The 21,000-nt window shown below is 45.7% G+C and overlaps 2 protein-coding genes across 5 annotated transcripts in view; one reads left to right on the top strand and one right to left on the bottom strand.

Moving 5' to 3' along the window:
• The window catches only part of fam107b (family with sequence similarity 107 member B), a 141,727-nt gene that overhangs the window by 109,076 nt on the left and 11,651 nt on the right, over positions 1-21,000 (top strand). Inside the window, exon 1 of one of the 4 annotated variants that reach the window (XM_057051828.1) lies at positions 18,385-18,576. The exons of 1 other annotated variant lie outside the window; for it this stretch is intronic. The gene's annotated coding sequence lies outside the window, so the exon portion shown is untranslated. Of the gene's footprint in view, positions 1-18,384; positions 18,577-18,883; positions 18,909-19,281; positions 19,307-21,000 lie in introns of those variants that run through there. 2 more of the 4 variants (XM_057051829.1, XM_057051830.1) reach the window with 2 other exon arrangements.
• Positions 956-9,760, bottom strand: elapor2a (endosome-lysosome associated apoptosis and autophagy regulator family member 2a). Its single transcript, XM_057051806.1, has 22 exons — positions 9,493-9,760; positions 8,476-8,596; positions 7,452-7,641; positions 7,225-7,372; positions 6,598-6,687; positions 6,250-6,355; positions 6,023-6,175; positions 5,734-5,822; positions 5,469-5,649; positions 5,242-5,370; positions 4,677-4,767; positions 4,492-4,594; positions 4,268-4,405; positions 3,893-4,156; positions 3,650-3,823; positions 3,392-3,578; positions 3,172-3,268; positions 2,995-3,096; positions 2,519-2,645; positions 2,097-2,275; positions 1,809-1,977; positions 956-1,730 (listed from the first exon to the last, which is right to left on the bottom strand). Exons 1-22 carry the CDS (start codon positions 9,748-9,750, stop codon positions 1,662-1,664), a joined length of 3,165 nt encoding a protein of 1,054 aa, XP_056907786.1. The 5' UTR covers positions 9,751-9,760; the 3' UTR covers positions 956-1,661.

Genomic DNA, 21,000 nt, shown 5'->3' with positions numbered 1-21,000 from the left:
AAGCAATAGTTCTGTGTTTATGTTCCCTGCAATAACAAGGCTGTGACGAACATCGGAATAAATAACGTGGAGGAAACAGCTGCTGTCTGCTTATTCCATGTGCAAATCAGCTAAAATCCAAATACCATTGACAGGCATAGATGTGTCTCGTCAGCAACACTGAAAAGGAGACCCTCGCCACTACTTTCACACACAGCCTCTATTCATTGTGTGCTGGCAAATGTTGAAAGTGTCTCCAGCACTCCTCTGCTAATCTGTTTCCCAAGCGATGGCACTCTGAGGCATGGAGTGAAGTGCTCCCTGCCGTAGAACAATACTCTCTAGTGTGCAGCATGACTCTTCTGAACAAATATACAGAAAGGCAGAGATAGAAGGATCTGAATGAGTGAAATAAACGGCAAAAGTTTTAAAAAAAAAAAGGGACAGATTCTGTCAATAAAGAAGTGTGTGTTGGAGTTACCTCATAAACAGAGAGCCATGTTGTGTTATTGATTCAGCTTATGGAGACTGTGGAGATACTGGAGGCGCACCCAGTATCTTATATTCCAATCACATCTCTGTTCACAGGTCTGATTCTGGAGGGCGTGCTGGTTATCTCCTTATATTTCCAGGTAAACGTTGCCCTCTAGCGGTAGGCTTTGCTACTGCATGATCTTCCTGCACCACCACTCCACCCCATAAAAAAGAATCCCAATCCCATTATAAAAAAACAAATAAATAGTGACTGCGGCCTAAGATATTTTGTTTTGAACACTTGGTTTTCAAAGAAAATAAATAATAGTCCACACTCCAAAAATAATACTGAAATAATAATAGTGAACTACAAGAAAAATACTAAAACTTGGGCTCCTCTGAGAGTTAGAACGTTAAAAAAACGACTATAGCCTTCATCAGTAACAACAGTGGAAACATTTGAAATAATAATCATATAAATTAAATTATTGTGACGTGAAAATTCTCTTAATTTTGGAATTTATTTTTCACCCATGCACTCAGTTGGACTCCCTGAGCCCATAAATAAATTACAAAACAAAATCAACCTGCAAGAATAAACCCAAGTGCCTCTACCTAAATTCACATATAAATACATAACAACATATCTGGTCAACGTGACTTCAATAATCATAACGATGTGACATTTTTAATCCGGAATGCTCAACATAATAACCAAGCATAATCCAAGCAAATATAGGATCCAGGACAAATTTAGGAGGAGAGACGAGGCCAGAGGGCACCAGTCCGTGTGAAGTTGCAGGGGGATATGATGCCTGTGACATTAGCCAATTCCTCTACTGTCCCTTGAAAGAAATATCCCCCCCCCCCCCGCCCCCCCCCTCCCCCCATGAAGGCTGAAACTTCTAAACAAGAGATCATTCAAATAGGTCCTTGTCTTACCCTGAGCTCCTCTAACACCAGCCTGGATCAGACCACAGAGTGTATCACTCAGACTCGCACTGCAATGCACCTGTCGTACCAAGCTTTAAGGCCGCTGCGTTCCGCTGAACCTGGCCCTGCGTGCGTCATGTGTGCTCATGCACGCAGTTGAAATTCCAGGCTACAAAGCTTTTAAAAGGGGGGTAGCTGGTTAAAGGGCTTCTCAGTGGAAAGTCTCAGCAGAGTCTGATCTGTCCCCCTCTGCTCGTGCTCGCTTTGCCGCCTTCCTAACTCCACACCAGAGCTTTTGGGTGTGACGAGCTCAGCTGCACGTGCTCGAAGCTTTCCCTCTTCCCCTGGAATAAAAAAAGGAACGTGGTTTTACTCCGCGGTATGTTTGCCGCAGCGGGATCACTTGCAGAAGCGACACCAACTTTGGAGGCGATGGCTTTGAGCTTGCCGAGCAGAGAGGGTTTGGTGTACACGACCTCGTCCTCCATGTCACCCTCGTTCTCTCCCTCCATCACGGCACAGCTGTCAGTTCCTGGCATCTCGCACTCCTTGTTTGCAGACATCACCAAGCGAGAGTACTTATACTCCAATCTAGGAGACAAACAAGGAGGAGAATCCAAACAATAGTGGCAGAGCTGATGAGGAAAGGGTGGAAGACAGGAGAAGGAAGTTTTGGGGGGGGGGGGGGTTAATGGCACTGAACGAAGTACCGCTTGTTCTTCTTCCAGAAGTAGCAGGTGAGGGAAACCAGCAGCACCGCAGTAAAGGCTCCCAGTCCTGCGCCCAGCTGCACCCAGAACTCCATGCCCTCGCACGGCAGTGTTTTCTTCTTGGGTAAAGAGGCACCTCCGATACACAGCTTTGGCTCGGTCCAAACATACAGCAGGTCCTCGGGGAGTGACACGCACATTTGAAAGCATTGCATAAACGCAGACTGGGCCGGGATCGCATTTTAGCATGAAAAAGGATGTGCTGTGAATCGCTTTGGCTTTTTACGCTGCTGCATTTCAAACAAAGAGCGTTAGCAAAGACTCCGAGGTGTTAGCTGGCTTTTAATTTCAGTCAATGGGATGTTGTTGCGTAAAGATCACGCTGTTCATTTAAATTCTGGAATATATTCATATCCACATACCTGCTGTTGTCCTTTGCAGGCTCCCTCTATCCGATGGTAGTCCCTCACCGTGCACGTAGGACAGGCTCCAGAGCTCTCCCATAAAAAGTAAAAGGTGCAGCCATCACACGTTCCTGCAGGACAACGGCTGCGGAGCACAGGTTCATACCGCAGGACGGAAAAGAAGGTTAACAGCAGGAGCCAGAACATAATCTTGCATATTTATTAAGTAGTCTGGCTTTAATGCGGCTCTGTGACCCTCATATGACCCTCATAGAAGCAGCGTGCAACCCTCCCGGGCTAATGTGCACAGCAGCAAGCGGGCGTGTGGACCATTGGAAGAAGAGAAAAAGCTTTTGCTACATTTCCTCCTCGCTAACACCACCTAGAGAATCCTCAACATCCTGACAGGACCGCCGTCCCACTGCGTGCTGCACGGGCGAACAGACAAATGCGGCAACGGCCCCTCGGCCATCGTCAGGTCTGGGCTGTGGTACCTGGGAACCGACAGATCTCCTCTAGTGCTTTTCTCTGGGTTGCAGCGAAGCGTCACCACGGTGCTCCGGCCCGACGGACAAGACGACATCGCTTCCAGCGACCTAAACGGCAAGTTTACACACGTCAACACAGAACGTTTTTAATTTTTTAATTTTTTGCAACTCTAAAAGAGGCACCTGTAGAAGAAGTTGATATCTGGGACTTTCTTGGAGGTCTGCGGGAACTGTTCTGGTACGGCCTCTATTCCATCAAGAGTATTTTCCACTGTAACCCCTAATAATCACATATAAAGACTAAAGGTAAGTTTCCATTTTTTGGAACTATTTTTCTGTTTTGTTGATTTCTGTGCGGTGCTGAAGAGCATCCAAAAAAAATAAATAAACGTGGGTCAGTAACCGAGGAAGGTGTCAGCCAGGGTAATGGACTGCGAGGACAGCACCGCGTGGAAGCCTCGTCCATTAGCGGGGATAATTGTTGACTGACAGATGAAGGTCTTGACGGTGTTGGCTCCTTCGCCTCTCTCTCTCTGCGAGTCGGCGACGGAGAGGTCGGTCACGTTGTCCGTGCACACGGCCAGCTGGTTCTTTCAGAGGGGAGAAAAAGAGTGAATACCACAAGTGCTTCCAAAAGAGCCGGTGCATCATCCTCTCCTACCTGTCCTCCACACAGGCTGATGTTGAACTGGTGGAAATATTTGGTCCCTTTGGAGGTGAAGCTGGGACCGTTCATCAGTGACCCCACTGACCCCAGCGGTGTGAAGTCAAAGGTCAGAGTGGCGTTACCCACCGTGTGTGTGAAGTGACAGTCGCTGTAGCATGAACGGTGGTCCTGCCGCAAAGGAAATAATACCAGTTAAACCGGAAACCGGACGTTCCGATGTTTATCCAGCTAGCGCACCTTGTCGCTCTTGCTGGCCGGTCCGCAGGGTTTACAGGCGTCGGGGTTGGGCGTGGCGTGGGAGACGAGGTAAGTGTTGGGTGGACACTCCGTGCACTTGCTGGTGCTAGAGTCTATGTAATGTCCGTCCGGGCAGGGCACGCACGCAGAGCCCGAGGGCTGGCTGCTAAGGGCACAAGCCTGGCAACCAGAGGACACGCCATCCACGGCGTTGCTCACCGAGATGGCGTAGATCCGCGCCACGTCGTTGACCCTCTTACGTAGCTGAGAGAGAGACATAGAGAAGGGGAGGGGGAAGAATGGAGCTCATACACAGTAGTCCTAATTCTCCTATTCCCGGCAACAAGTCACCCAAAAGACTATTCCTCGGCTTACATCCGATGGTGTGTTGGTTCTCTGGAAAGCCCATGTGTAGGAAACGGAGGCGTTCTTCGTCATGACGTGTGTGTAGGACCGTCTCGTTTTGGTTCCTTCCCATGACTCCACCACCGTGGTGCTCTTCCTGTTCTCATCCTGGTAAAAAAGAGGCAAATGATTCTGGTCGCAGTATGAAAACGGAGCCTGAAATCTTTCTCTCGTCTTATTTAATGTACTCCCACCATCATGAAGTAAAACTCGCAGTCAGCCGTGCACAAGGTTTCAAATTCAAAGGTGATGCGGCCAAACTCTGCCCCAGACTGGGTAGACATGGAGGTGGGGAGCCTGATGGCGGACGCAAAAAGGAAGGGAGTTTTGTCACCATAACAACAATGAGTGATTATGAATAAAAGGCAACGTGGCATACTTAAAACCCGGGATATGAATGTTCAGGATCAGGTAGTCGTTATCTGAGCTTCCCGCTCCGCTGCGGATATGATCCCCAGCTACCTCCCAGCCTGGAAGAAGAAGTTGATTTAATGTTTCCATATCATAATAAAAGTATAGCTTATTTTGGGAAAAGACAAATTTGGCCTTTTAACTGGCCCCATCCCACAGTTTCTTATAAACCCATATGGGCTGGGCACAGAAAGCACAATAATACAATTTCATTCATTTATTAATTCAATCCATGCATGTATTTTAATTAACATTAAACTAAATGCAAGATGTTTTTTTGTTTTTTTTAGTTTTTAATTAGTGTAGAGAAGAAAAGCCTCAGAAGAAATAGCTTCAACCCGATGCTGGAGGTGTAATTACCAGAAGCAACCAGGAGGGGGAGCCATTGCTTAAAGTGCTACCAGCCAGAATTTATCATGAGCACTACCATTATTAGTGCTTATTTTAACTCGACACACACATTTTTTTTAAACTTTGAGGCATGTTGAGCCAGGAGGAAAACTATTTACCACAGATGCAGAATAAACACCTACCATTCATGCTGTCACACTTTGAGTTGCCCACATTGAAACAGGAGGTCTTCATGTTAGCAGGGAGAACGTTCCACCATTTATACTCATAACCCAGGGTGGGCTCAGTGCCTGCAGGACACTGTGAACATGCTGTTGGAAGAGCACAATGAAAAAACACAGTTTGAATTTAACTGGTTCAACAAGCTGTAAAGATAAAGCTGTTCAATACAAATCCGGGTTCTCAGTACGTTTTGTCCCATCGGAATAGGACCCAGCGGGGCAGGGGGAGCAGGTTGGCGTGTCATTGTTGTAGAAACCAGGGTTACATGGGGGGCAGGGCTCTCGGTCTCCACTCGGAGGCAGCGGCTCAGCTCCACTAACACCCTCCAGGCATATTTTGGGCTCGAGCCACTTATACATGACCTGCGTCTGAAAAGACAAGAAGGTGGTGTGAACACGTGATGGAGCCATTGTTGGATGTTTTGATGCTCGGTGGGGGTGTTTTCGCCTCACCTTCCCCTCCTGATCGCAGGCAGTGTGGATCTGGAAATAGTCCTTCTTGGAACACGGAAGTCTGTCCTTACACATCGCAGATCCGTCACCTGGAACATGAAGAGTCACTTTTTAAAAATAAACATCTTTCATCATGCGCCCTGAATTTAAAAATACTGTCGGCTTTCAACTGAGATCACAACGGCACTAAAAAGCCCGGTTTGATGTGGCTGAAAATGGGCCAAACTAAAGGAGTTTGTCCTTCGACTGTAATCGATGACATTTAAGCTCCATTTCCTCGTGCTCTCACCCGCATACTGAGTGGCGGTGTCGCAGGGGGTGCAGGAGCTGGCGCCGTGACCGGAGTAGGTGTCGCGAGGGCAGGGAACGCACGCGGACGAGCCTGGGACGCTGCTGAACGTTCCGGGTTTGCAGGGAAAGCACTCCGACGTGTAGGCGACGCCTGAGGCGAGACAAAACCGTGAAAAAGGCGAAAAAGACGGCGTTGCACAATACGGGAGGAAGATGCTTCCCCACCTTCTATTTGAATATTTTTCAGAAAAACAGGCTTCAGCACTTTGGAGCCCATCAGGACTCCGCCGGTCCTCCAGTACAGGATGTTGGTGCCCGATTTCAGGTTCACCTGGAACGATCAACACTGAACCCACTGGAAAAGCTACAACATGACAACAATCTGCTGCTTGACTTTTCATTATGACCATCACTCAGCAGGAGAACAACTTTGGTTACTCGGGTAACAGGAAGAATAGAGGGATCGGTGCCAGTGTGGATGAACAGGCTCCCTGATGGTGTCTGTCACAGTTATTTGCCAACAGCCTGCCGCCAGATATCCACTCCTCTGTACCGGCCGACCGTCACACTCACCGTGTGCGTGGCCCATTCGCCGTGGTTGGTGAGCTTGAGCCACTTCGCCTCAGAGGACTGATCCATCTCCTGACACTGGTCATTCTGGATCTGAAGGCAAAAATCATGGAGGTATTCAAAACAGAGGCTTCATTTTTTAATAATAGTTCAAAACAGACGGTGGAGAAGGTTTGCTAAACTAAGCATAATTGGCATTATTGAAAGTGCCAAAAGAGCAAAATCGCAGTTAATTACAGCTCTGTTCAGCAGAGGGTTCGTGTCGCTGACCGAGGAGGCATCCCGAGATCAGCCTGTAAATAGCACTTTTGGCTGTTGTCATGTGCTGAAAATTACCATTTGTGAGCACTGCAACAAGAGCAAGACACTGGAGTGCTGCAGGGATCGTTCACAAGGCTTTTTTTAAGGTATTAAAGGCCTGAATCTAAGCAATTATCTCACAACACGATCCTAATATCTGTGAAATGTACAGTTATCTCCTCGGAATCAGCTCCCGTTCTGGTGAATTAGCATTGCATCTGATGATTCCAACTCTTCGTGCTAACAGAACTCCCACAAGCGTGATGAAAAAAGATGCTTACTAAACAGATGACTCAGCAAAACAGAAGTAAATGGATGGTTCAAACCCACAAAGAACTCAAACAGCAGGTTTTTGTCTGGATACTGGTACTCAAAGCTGACGGAGCCTTGTTTCTTCAGATGGACGGCGTAGATGAGAGAGACGGTGCATTCGTCCCGGTTGGACATCAGGTAGTTCCCCTGAGGCAGCCAGGAGGAACTGCGGCGCCAACGAGAGAAAACAGCGCTGATATAAGAATCCAGATTTACGCCTTTTTTCTCGCACCCCGCTCGCCGACCTGTTGCAGCTGAGCCTGCCGTCTCCACGGGAGCCGCTTTCCAGCGAGGTTGCCAGGCTACTGAATCCAGCAGGCATGGAATCCCATTGGTCAAAGCGGACGCCGCTGCCGAGGGAGTAGCTCCCCGCCGCGCACTGGGTACACTGCTGAGCCGACATCTCCAGGAACTCCCCAGCCTTACAGGAGAACGCTGCAGACAAGACAGAGGGAACAGACAAATCACAGAAATGAACACAATGGCAGTTATGAAAACAACATCTTTACATCCTGTCACGCGCTATAGGCCTCGGCATTTCCTCATACCTGAACACGTCAGGCGTGCAAGAGTGACATTGCTGAGCTAGAAAAGGAAAAAAAAAAAGGCGTTTGTGGGTGTGAACTGAAATGCGGGTTGTTGTCAGTGGCTGTTGCTGACGGCATACAGTATAGGAGCCAGTTACCTACACCAGAAACTGTCTTTAGGACCTACAGTGTGTCAGTGGAGAGGATAAAGATCAATCGAATGGGACCGTACATGCACACAGCTTCATTTCATTCTAAGCGGAGAGAGAGAGATAGAAAGATGGAAACTTGTGAGGCCCAACACCACCAAAAAAGCAAGAAAGCTTACACAGGATGGAACAGAAGGACGTGTCAGTTTGAATAAGATTTTAAGTGCAAAAACAACCTCTAATCCACCATCCGCAGCCGCACGTTTGAGCTAACGACCCTCAGTCACTCCTGAGGCTAGAGCAGTAAACCTGTTCCAGGGATCTCGACCAAACTGGCAGGACCGCCTCGCAGAAAAGAAGTTGTGACAGTGGCAGAGATAAAGTTACCCATCTCCCAACGCAAGTGTGAGAGCCCCACTCCCTCTGAATCGCCTCTCGCTCTGTTTGTTTCGGGGGCCAAACACTGACAAAGTCAAAAACCACCATGATGGAACTCCTGCACTAATGCACAGTGACTTCAGCTGAAGGGAAGTTCATTTAAACCCAGTCAGGTTGTAAATTCCAGCCGGCTGATAAGGAGACGGGACACTTACTGCACTCGGTGCCGCGCACTGGCTCTGGGAGTCCCACGCAGTCCCCGGGGAGCTGCGGGATGGCCACCCTCCACCGAGTCCCCGTGCTGTCGCACTCCGTGTACTCGTAGTAGTAATCCTTCTGCACGGAAACAGAGTCGGAAGGAAACATCACGTCTGTGCCAACTGAGGGATTGTTTCCCAAATCAGGGCAGACTAGTGTCTCTCCAGCTGCCCTTTAAAGAACATGTTATTGTCTCAGGCCGTTATCGCTCACCCTTGAAACACAACACGCCATCGCCACGACGATGGGAACAGAGGCGATGGCGGCATTTGGCCGCCGGTGAAACAGTCAGAGGTGTGTGACCAGCTGCTTTCAAAACAAACATTTAACCCAGGAAACAGGAGCCTTTTTGACGGCTCAATCATAACAATGACAAAGGATCTAAAGGAGGCAGCGCTGATTTGAGTGGAATTACTGCCCGTTTCTATAGTTACGACCACGGAAGTGTTGAGTCGCCCCGACCTCTGAGGTCAATCAATCATATATGACACCAGAAACCAGTGCCACACACTGCCATCCCAGGAAACCACAGCAGCACTCGCTTCCCATCGTGAACACGTTGCAGGAATGTTGCTCTTCTCTCTCTGGAACATTGTGCGTGTTTCTGTGCTGCCAGCCGGGGCCGAGGAGGTGTCCAGCTGAGGCAGACCAGAAGGAAAAGGCCGACACTTGCAGGAAATTGATAAGAACCACGAGTGATGACAGACACGAACCAGACCTCATCGGAGACTCATTTGCCCCCGAGCCGCCGTGATTTTCTTTTTCTTTTTTACAGCGGCTCGATTTTTAAACAAATAGGCTCATTAATGTGTCATTTTTTTTTATTTTAATCGTATTTGGTGTGGGGATTACGTTGTCAGCAACCACAAACACGCAGGGTGGGGTTATCCTCTAAATTATTTTTTTGTTGTTTTTTTTGTTTTAAAGCTAAAAGGTAATGCTCAGGAAGGAATCTCGGCTGTGGCATCTCTCACCTCGCCGCACTGTCGCTGTCCTTTGGCCGCGTTAGTCAACCGGAGCGTGCAGAGGATGAGAGCGCAACTGGCGACGAACCAAGCCGACGCGCGCATTGTGGATCTTTGACCAAGGGAAGACGAAAACAAACAAATAAAAACAGTCGAGGGAGGATACCGACAACCGATTTGCAGCTGCTGATGTCGCCACTCGTCGTTAGATTGTAAACCTGACCACCTGCGATTATCCCCAGACAGAGCGCTCCAGGACGGCTTCATCACTGTCAGGTTAAGGTTGCGGCAAACAGTGTTTCCGGTAAAGGCTTTTCAAAGTAAAACTCCAGGAGTGTATATTATAAAAGTTTGTTTCACTGCCACTTGGATTTGAAGAGGGATTTTTACTAATTAGTCTAATAAAAAATATGTTGATGTAAACATTAGTATAAATGTCGATCGTTGGTTTAAAATCAAGGATTCAACGCTTTAATTTTAGGGAACAAAGGAAATGAACGTGGTAGTTTCTATTGGCTTGTTACTATAGGCTGTGCGCGTATCACCGGCTCTGACGCTCCTGTGACGTTGCTCGGAATGAAAAATATGGTCGATATACTGTAGTTCATTCAGTTTGGGGCTAAATGGGCCGCTTAAAGTGTCCACACGAAAAAAATAAAATAAATTACATTACATTAAATAAGGCTTGGAATTGCTATCATCATTGCAGTGTCGTTTTGAACTAAATTTCAATAAACACTGAAAAAACTGATCAAGTCGCTTTTGTCTCATCATTCTTAAATCTGTGTAATGTGTGTTTTTGACCACATGAGGGCAGCCAGCCTCTGTGGGGAATAACTGCCAATTCTTTATTTTATTTTATTTTATTTTGAGGGAATATTGCTTTGTTGTAACGTCAAAGCGTTTACTCTGTGTGTGTGTGTGTGTGTGCGTGTGTGTGTGTGTGTGTGTGTGTGTGTGTGTGTGTGTGTGTGTGTGTGTGTGTGTGTGTGTGTACATCACATTACTGATGCACATTTACTCGCATAAAAAGATTACATCATTAATCATGCATTGACCACTGTTTATGTCTTGATCCAAAAAGAGTCTTTTTGTTGTCAAAGGTTAGTGTTGGTGGTTTCGCAACGTTTTTCACAAAACCAGCTACTTGTTCTTGACTTGTATTGTGGCATACAGGTTGATCAGGCAGACCAGGATTAATAGACTTTTCAAAGTTTATCTGATTAGATGAACATTTTTCATGGCTAACGACATCCTGGATTCTCTCGTTCCTTCTTTCTCCTTTCTCTTTCTCACCTGCCGGCCTATCACTTACAGCATTTGTCTGCAACTTGAACTCTTACATTCAGCCATCTGTATCTCATTAATAATCTTTACATTTCAGGTTGCTGCACTGCGATCAGATGCGTTCATTAACTAATAATGTTGAAGCGTGCAGCAAGCGTGTTCGCAACTGACCCTAAATCAGATGGTAACTGGACTCCCTGCGACGTCCAGCCCCTCGCTCCACGCTCACAACAGGACAGGGACTACCTGGTAATGAGATCCATGACACACAGCCACTCACACACATTTCAAATGGCCCTGGACCCTGCGCAGGTTGTAAGAGAGGCATCTGAGAGACGAAGGGCTTCCTGGGAAGACGGACCCTCGAGCCGTGAAAGCGGTCAGTAACTTTTCCCACAGCTTGGAATCAAGTTTTCTCTGAGAAACAGAGCGAATGAGGCACTGGCAGCCAGGATCACTATACTGACCGGACCCGGAGTCTGGGGGTTAACCCAGGGTCAAACTAGCTATCATCTAGTGGATGCAGGACTTGGACAAACTAGTCCAACCGTGTGCTGAACTGCAGCTCTTTGGTGTGTTTCTATGCATGGAGCAAAGTAAGGAAAAAGAACTGTTTTCTTTTCAGATGTCACCTCTCAAATGTGCAAGTGGCTGTGTCACTCACGTGCACTGTCTGTGCTTTTCTTGGACCTAAAGGAAACCTTTCACGCATCAGGACTCCTCATCCACCTAATGTCAGTCCAGTTTGTTTTACTCACCGTTTTGGTCCTGTTTGAATCCACCAGCATGCATGGACTACCTTGCTCGTCTTTGGGCCACTGCTTTGATGATCCAAGCGAGGATAGTAGTGAGCCATCATCCTCACAGGAAGCAAGCTTCTCCACGCAGAGCAAGGACGACCACAACCTTTCGGCAACAGCCCCGGTTACGTCCCAGCCTGAGGCGCTGCCAGGCTTCCACGAGCAGCACCACCGGCCGTCTGTGAGGACTACAAGCCAGATCTCTGCCTGTTCCAGCAGAGGCAGAAGACTAAATGGAACAAATTCAGTGTCTTCAAACTGCCACCAGCAGGATACAGCGGCAGAGGACTGTTTCGAATCCCCTTCCGTCAGTCACAGCATCTCCCAAAGTTCAGAGGATAAAGAAGGGGAGTCAAGCTTCAATCCAAAGATGGAGCCAAAATATCCTCAGATCCCAAGACCCTCCATTATTATCAGACTGCCTCAGGTATGGCGTTTGGAATTAGTCAACTGTAATGATTAGAGCTCCTATGATTAAAAAAAAAAAGACCACCAAAACAACCAGACATATTTCAATAATAACATATAGATAAATATATTACACAGCATCTTCAGTTATTAAACCCCCAATTTTTTTATATGTAGGCCGATATTTGAGCACCAGTCACGGATGGATGCAGTCGAACTGTTGTCGTTTCCCTAATGCCGCCACAAGGTGGCAGTAAAATCAAGGTTTTAGTCATTTCCAATGTTTGCTGGAAGTACACGTGGTGGTCATAGGTCTGCATTTATTTGATCTATTTGATAAATTCTGTATCACACACACACACACACACACACACACACACACACACACACACACACACACACACACACACAAACACACATTATGTGGTCAGAGTGCTTTGTGACTATAGATTGGATGTCAGTTAAGAGTGCCCTGAGATACTGTTTAACATGATCCCTTTCTCCCTGTACGCGATTTCCTTCGCTTTCTGTGTGTGTATGTGTGTGTGTGTGTGTGTGTGTGTGTGTGTGTGATCAGGCTCTGATCAATAAGACTGATCAGCAGAGGAAATAACAGTAAAGGGAGTGGGGGGTGAGAGGGTCAAGTCTTAGAAAAACAATCCTGGAATTATTTCCACACTGATCACTTAATCCAAAAGGAGACAGTTCATCTGCAGATGTTCAGACATCTGTGGGTTACTCTAAGCCAAAGGACTGTCCTTTCTATAATGGTATAAATCACAGTCCACATGACTGAATTACTGCCGCAGCTATTTGAGACTCTGTGACTCAACATTAAACGCAAACGTTCTATTTGAAACAGTTTCACTCAGCCACATAGGCAGTTACGAAACGGACACGTGTTGCGCAATGTTTACTCGTGACAAGTGCAATAAGGTGCAGAAAAAAAAAGCTTCCACCTTTGTTGAGTTTGGCACGGCCCAAAAAAGGAGAAAAAAAACAACCCGAGTGATCAATGGAGGGGAACAGTCTGAGCATGTGATTTAACCCTTCTGCTCCACCTCCTTATCAGCTGGCCTGTCACAGGTCACAGCTAGGAGCCTCAGTGGGCGTTTTCCGCAAACAAAGCACAGATTAATGTCCCTTCTGTTGTTGAGCTGAAAGAGGTGGGGAAAAAAGAGGGTTGTAACCAAAACTGTACAGAATGTTGAGAGAAACAAAGTAAAAGTAGGTGACATGAGACTCAAACCTCACCAGTGTGTTATTCTACCCTTCATGCGTGTCATGCCATTCATTTCTCTTTGACTCTGTCCTCGAGCGCTGCGTATTTATTGGACGGTTTCTTAATTACATGGCGAGCATGTCATCCTCGATGCATCATTGTCCAAGAACAAAGCGTGTGTTGTTTAGGAAGCCGCGTTGAACTGCAAATCTCATAAAAACACGCAGGGAACAAACAGATTGCTGAACACTATCATTAAGCAAATAAGAAGTTTCCTTTTGAGCAAGACGAGGAGGAAATAATGTAAATTCTGCTCTAGCACAATCACTGACATGTCTGACCTATGAATCTGTACACATGCCGCATTTTTTAAATATTATTTTGCAGTAAATGTGTGTGACATTAATCTGTTTTTATAGTTTGTTGAATTGAACATGTCAAAGACTGGAAATGAGCTAATGTGTAAATGGTTACACTATTTTTACATGTGTTTTGCATTAAGTTTGTGGTCTTTATGTATGGCTCCTCGTGCCCTTCAGATTAATGTGTTTGTTATTCAGGAATGACCTTACAGTGACTGACAACCTCCCTTTGTGTTCTCTTCCCACACACACACACACACACACACACACACACACACACCCCTCAGGAATCAGAATTTCAGGAAACAGCATCTGACAGGACAGACGACAGGGAAGCGGTGGATGGGAGGTTATCAGGTATGGAAAAAACAGGAGGTTCCTCCTCTGTTTTCTTCTTCACTTGTCCTATGGAAAGTTTCGAAAAGGTCTAAATGGCTTTTTATCCTTTTGTTTTTGCCTTTCTTTGTATTTTTAAATAGGGAAGAACATGTTCATTACAAAAAAAATCCAGTATTGTGTATGTGTGTATCACTGAGAGGAGAGGAGAGCGCCGACCTCTGCCAAGCGTGCGTGCCACGTAGCCATAGCATCAGTAGGCCTGCATGAGAGGATGAAATGTAAATCCAGTCATGGCTGTCACATCTGCAGTTGTTTGTAGGTTTTTATGAAACTCCCTTTAAGTAAAAAGATTTGGATGGAATTTGGGAATGGGTTAAAAGGGTGTTGGAAATAATACAACTCAAAATAACAGTAATAATCACTCAAACAAGTGTGTGTTCACCCGTATTGTACTTTTGACACAAAAACATCTCTGAGCGTTAGATAGTTCGTGTGGAAACGAAATGGTCACCAAACTCCCATCAACTAACTGTGAATGAGCTTTTAGATGCTTTTAAAGGATTACAATCTGTAACAATGTCTGTGTGCCACACGCTGCACGTGAAGACAGGAGGAACATTTGCTGCAGCAGGGTTCTCTAGGAGTTGTTATATGAGCACAAAGAGCACCATGAGTCTCACCGCTGGGGTCTCTTTAGTCCAGATTGGAACAATACATAAGACTTTTTTTGTTCCCACTTCCATCGAGGATAAAACAGGAGTGTTTATGATGCACTGGGGGGTAACGTAAGTACAGAACCTCTTCTGTCCCTCTGACATGCACACAATTGTCACACTGACCTTGATTTCCTGTGTGTGTTCGTGTGTGTCTGTGCCTGTGTGTGTGGGAATGGCTTTCCTGCTCTCTGTGTTGAAAATCCTGCTTATTCAGCTCACTTGCGCAAGCAGACAGAGGGACAGAGGGAGGCCGGGGCAGATCCACACGTCTGTTTTCAGCCTCTCCGGAAGAGGAAAAATACCAGCTGGCTAAGAACCCATCTAACCTGTTGCATTTTGTCAGCCCTGTTGAATACACACAGGAAACAGTACATATGCAGTACCTCCTCTACTCCACCATAGTGGTCATACGTAGATTTCTTTTGAATTTTTGCAGCCTCCTTCAACCCACACAGATCTACAGCTCTGGCTGAGGAAGGCCTGTGGTATAAAACAGAACACCAGTGTGCACGTTTGTCCAACTCTTTGCACATCAGGCTCATCCTGCGTAGAAACAGAGCCATCTGCTGTCATTCCTGTTGGAAGTCATTAGACTAAGTGGGAAGCTCTGCACTGTAAAGCTCGATAAATCTGAGGTTGCCCCACCAGTAATGACAGCCTTAGCGACAACATCCAAGTTCAGTTACTCTACCTTAATCTCTCGCATTTGCTCCCGGGGGCGTCGCGTTCCAACACTTGCAAAAGCCAAAAAACATGTGCATGCATGTGCAGTCAGAGGAATCTCGTCTGTAAATTTCCAAATCTCTTAAATTCAACTGGTATGGCTGGCTGGGACGGTTCGGTAACAGGTAAGAAGAGAAGAGACTTTAATGAAAGATTGATGATCAATTAAAGAGTAATGGATCACACAACGACAGCCCTGAAACGTGGGAGTCATATTCAATTTATTTTTCCTTGCCGCAACTACTTATAATCAAGATGAATCACACAATAACGAATAAAAGCAGCGAGGCTGCATTGATAACCGGGAAAGTGAGAATTAGGAGAGAAGCTGGGGAACAAGACATCACTTTCCAAATATGCTGAGAGGCTGATGCAGCACTGACCTCATCCAGCCTGGCACAGCGGCGCACACGTCTGCTGCTGGTGCAGGAACACGGAGGCTGCGGCGTGAGTCACCCGTCGCAGATCGAATTAGCTGAACTTTGGATGAACGGCCGTTTGGAGGAAGAGAGAGGAGCACTGGAAGTGGTGAAACTGCGAGTGTCGCTGAGGTAACAACCATAGTAATCCCCCAAGCAACTGTGCACAGACGTACACAGCTCACTATAGTGATCTAATTGGCACCGTCTTCCAAAATGCATGCCACAGGACACACTTTTCTCTCGCGGTTTCCATCCTGAACCATTGCTGGGTCAGAGACAAGGAGACAACAGCAGTGGAAAGAATGATTTTGGTCTATTTGGGGCAACTCAGAAGGAAAAGAAAAAAGGAGGACTGGCATTTTATGTGGTGCAAGTATCATATTCAACCACGGGCTTTTGAACGTGCACTACTCCAGCATATGGTGGGTGTACAGCTGGTACAAACCCCCAGTCACTCAGAAGTAGGTCACCCACGGGGGTTGTGTTTATGTACACTACAATTACAAGCAATTATTCACCATCTACTAACTTCCTGTACTGGTGTGATGTCCGTTAAAGCTCCAGATTCTCGGATTAATTATTGTCTTGGTGTACATCCAAGGGCATGCAGATTGCATGAGCAATATTCCTGAGATACTTTGCAAAATTAGATTTACTATTGTTGGTTTTAGGCGCTACTCTCAGCTCCAGGAAGACCTTTCTGTCACCGTGGTTTTCAGATAGCTGCCACATCCTGTTTAAAGAGGAGACCCCTAGAGCCCCGCCAAAGAAATAACAAGGGGCCTCATATGCTTCACACATACACACATACAGGGACGGGATCTTCTGGGAACCCTGGGATGATAACAGAAACATCTGGCTGCAAACATTAGGCTTCAGATACCAGCTATGGGAAATAAAGAGAAGACGCTGTCCAGTTATGTAGGTAGAGAAGTGTCTTTATGATCTATGTTATATGTCCAGCAGGAATATGAGTGTTTTCTGAAGTCCATAAAAGACATATACATCCTCCAAAAGCTGTTCTTTTTGAGGATGTATGCCATCTGCTAAATGTGCTCACTGCAGCAGTAAAGAAAAAAAGGAAATCTTGTCTAAAACCATCTAAAGCGGCAACAGTCTCTTCGTGTCAACTGTCAGGAGGAAGTAGTTTCACGTGTATGGGCTTATGGCCACAAAAACCATGATGGTTGAAATGTAAATTCACAGGACCTGAAAGTGTAGGTTTACAGGATAATAGAGTAGAAAAATGTCATATTTCCTATTTGTTATAACGGCACAAAAACTATTGTTGAAATGAAATTGAGTCAATAAAAGTTCACTTAATCATTTCAACCAAATTAAAATATGTGAAATATGTAATTGCGGGTATGAATAACAACTTTTTTTATTGCTGTTGGTTGGACAAAAACAAGTTTTACAATAGACTAAATGATTAATATTCATCCTATTATGAAATCGTTTGTTGCCGCCCAACTTAAGCAGCCAAACATCTGGTTCCAGCTTTGAGATCACAAGCTTCCAGTTGCTCATCTCAGCATCCAAATATAAAATAAACATTGCCCCCCCCCCAAAAAAAAAAAGATTGAAAATGTAAAAATCTTTTCTGGCGTTTAGGGAATCCATGAGAGGTGTCAGGGAGTAGGTATTTTAAATAAACTATGATTTAATTTAAGAGTTACACATAGCAGAATAACTTGCTTTTGGGGGCATGCGAATGGGAATGGGGTGGCTGGATTGGAAAATTCTTGAAAGCAATGGTTTAAAGGGTTGGAGATGAGACTTGTAGGCTTTTAATGACAGGCACGGCTCTGATTTTTGCTTTTTTTCATATACATCCCACACTGTGTACACATCTGTTTCCTGCATGGTGGGAGCGCTGAGCCCGGTGGTCCCTGGAGGGAGTGTCCTATCTGTCAGAGGTGACCCCTGTCATGAGTCATCCCATTGTTCAGCTCAACACTCTTACTCACCCCCAGTTGTAACTTATGAGAAAGACTTTGGAATGTTTTACTTTCCTTACAAACATCGCCCCCTCCCTCTTGCTTAGAGTTCAAACCCGACCTTTGGGCTGTTCTCGGGCTCTTTTCATCATTTCCAGTAAGTCTGTTAGATGATAAACGCATTCAGGGGAAAAAAAGGAGGAGGGCCGACAAATAAAGCAGAACATGTAGTGCAGCAGTTCCCCTATTAAGCTAAAGGCGCCGTTGATTTGACATAACAGAAGGAGGGTGGATAAGCAGATGCTTTGACCCTTCATCAGTAAGAAGATTACTCTTTATCACAAAGAATGCTCAGGATATACAGTCTGTGACAATAACGGGGAGGGGGCCCAGCTACTGTAATCAAAGATGTAATGACATTTTATTTAAATCTTCAAACAAAGTATCCATTTAACAGACTATTTTCTCTATATGTACATCTATATGTAACTATTATTACTGGTAACACAGGAAAATAAAACCTTTATTAGTCATATTGTTTCCAGTAATTTTTTTTTTTTTTTTTACCAATAACGGCGTGGTTTGCACGCGCACAACCCAACCCCGCCCTTAGCTCGAGGAGTCCCCCTCTCGTGAGCACAGAGGAGGTGCCCGTGCGCGTGACGCCACTTGGCTCCTCCCCCTCCCCTTAAATTTACATTTTCTATGGGTCCTGGCTGAGTGTGTGTGAAACAGACACCCAACAGTTTGAGAAAGGACACACCTCAGCGCGGAGAAGTGACCCGCGGAGGCACCCATGTGAGCCGGACCATTTTGTCCTCTTAAATATTAAACAAGTTGAGTTGAGCAAGTCGCGTCGGTCTCGACTTTGAAGGTAAGGCGTGCGTTCGCGTGCGTGTCTGGAGCTCATGCCATAACAACAGCACTAACAAAAGCGTTTAAGCGCCCGTGCCTGCACGCGAAAACAGCAGGTTTAGGGTTCAAAAGAAAAGGGCAGAAAGTAAGAATAAAGGTGAAAGGGAGTGGTGACAGGAGCGGAAACGGGACTGTGAAACACAAAAGTCTTGTTTCATTGTCTCCTTTTGTGGGTTGCGCCCCGACTGTAGCCGACGGGACAGTGAACACGTTGATGTTTGGTACGGCGCGAGACCACAGCAGTTAGCTTGGATTTAGCATCTGCACTCTTGCTGTTGGCGGCACGTGAAGGTTTGTACTTTAGGAGAATCACAGACCGTGAAAATAACCTCATTTTCCCTGCTCTATCGGATCCAGATTATACATTGTGACCCTGAGTCACGTTTGCATGTACGTAATTCTTCCACTTCTGGAAGCTATTTTGGTTTAGAGCTAGTTTAAGGTCATCAGTTCATCTCAGAATCGCATATTTGTCTCGCCTACTAAGTAACACTCTAATCGCAAGTATTTCTTGTGCTGTTTTTGTCCATTTTATATCCTGAACTCACTGGAGGCCCTATTAAATGCTACCATATGTAATGAATGAGCTGGAACTGCAATCATCTCGTGTGAGTAAGACTGTTTATGGACCAGCACAGCGATGACTAAAAGCTTCACTGACAGACTGACGTGTCATCAACTGTCATAAAGTGTGACTTGTTTTCTTCAGCAACAGGTCTGCCCATTTAAGGCACATCTTTACCCTTACAGCTGGTAATAACGCCTATACAGCTGCTGTCAAACTTTAACAAAATCCTAAGCAAACAGAGAAGAACCCAACTTTCCAGAGTGACGGGTGTTTAATGGGTGGAGGTGTAATATCACACTGGCAAATACAGTTGAACGTGTGAGTTGGTGGAAGGCGTCCGTCAGATGGGAGTGAAGCGCTGGCGAAAGCAGGTGGTACGAGTGAGTGTATTTTAGGTGAACGGCGTTCTAGAGTGTTGCCGCGTTCGTGTGTGCTGGGCAAAGGCGGGGAAAGTTCCTCGCACATGTGTTAGTCATTTGGAAGCGAGTCTGTGAAATGATTTGCATCTGTTTTCTGATCTCTAAACCCCCCCACCCGTCCATGCATCTCTCTTCCTCTTGCTGTCTTCTCTTTCCCGTAACGTCTGAAGTTGTCACTGTCTGCGTACAAAAGCTGTCTCGCTCCATTACTCCTCCACTTAAAGGAATTTAGATATTTGCATGAGCAGTTCCTGTTCTATAATGTATTGGTCTAACAGTAGTTATGAAACATTTGTTATGTATCATTATGGAAATTTAAGTCCACCTTAAAATGACTCAAGTTAACCCCAAGATAATCAGCATATTTAAGTCAGGAATGGGGGATAACTGGCAACCACTGGTGTGTTGACAGTATCAGCTTCCACAGGTCTGCTGGTCTGTCTGTGGGCACAAAATCCTCACTACTCAGCATGTTAGCGTGTGTGTTTTGTGTGCATGGGTGGCGAGGGACTGTTTTTAAAGCCGTATCCCCTGTAATAATCCATGTAAACAAAGACTTGAATTTCACCAGCCGTGTGCGCTGAGAAAAGACCCTTCGTCCGCTATTTCTGAATTATTTGGATACCCTTGTTTAAAGTACTGTGCTACTTTACTCTAGCACTGATAGCTTGCACTGGGGAACATTATTCCTTAATTCGGTTAGAAAAATGTTACAGCAGTTGTAAACCCCACACTGAAACCTGGTATGTGAGTGTGTAAGTGGAATAGCTTTAATCAAGCAAAGTATAATTAAAGCCCACTAGAATGAGATGCAGGGGTTTTCTTCTGTGTTCATCCTGGGGGTGAAGCAGTTTGCCAGTAAGAAAGACTTCCTTTACCTTTACTTTTCCTTTAACTAAGCAATATGTAAATGTCTGTGACTTTAATGGTAACCTTTTAGAGGGCCAAACAAGTTTTACATGGCCTTACCTTGGCTACAGCATTCCCAGAAAGTAAATCATGAAGACCAAATGAAATTTGGATTTTTCTGCCTCTGTGGCAATGGATGGCAGCTCTGTATGATCATGGTGTGTCCAAACACAAGTGATGCAATCACAGGCTCATAGGACAGAACAAAGGCTCTGTTTACTCTGTGCAGTACTTCTGTTGCTATGGTTTTATATTATGATGTCACAATTTGGGTTTATCACGACCTGTGTGTGTGTGTGTGTGTGTGTGTTGCGTACAGTGGTTTTTGCACGCCTCTGTCCTGGCTGCGTGTTTGTTTTATGGGGGTCAGTTCATGTCATGCAAAGATTTGACTTTCTGTCAGCAGCTGAGCTGTTTGCTCAAAAAAGGAGCGATAAGATACCAAGAACACATTTAAAAACTGAGATACTTGCAGACACTGAGCTTC

This window comes from Takifugu flavidus, chromosome 13 (genome assembly GCF_003711565.1).
Source record: "Takifugu flavidus isolate HTHZ2018 chromosome 13, ASM371156v2, whole genome shotgun sequence".
NCBI classification, from domain to species: domain Eukaryota; kingdom Metazoa; phylum Chordata; class Actinopteri; order Tetraodontiformes; family Tetraodontidae; genus Takifugu; species Takifugu flavidus.
This window is presented reverse-complemented; position numbering and strand designations above follow the sequence as displayed.

Coding starts and splice junctions, on each gene's coding strand:
- elapor2a (XM_057051806.1), bottom strand. CDS start 9,750: ATGAAGCCGTCCTGGAGCGCTCTGTCTGGGGATAATCGCAGGTGGTCA. Junction 3,269..3,391: donor CCTGGCTGACACCTTCCTCG/GTTACTGACCCA, acceptor TGTGATTATTAG/GGGTTACAGTGGAAAATACT. Junction 3,097..3,171: donor GATATCAACTTCTTCTACAG/GTGCCTCTTTTA, acceptor CTTGCCGTTTAG/GTCGCTGGAAGCGATGTCGT.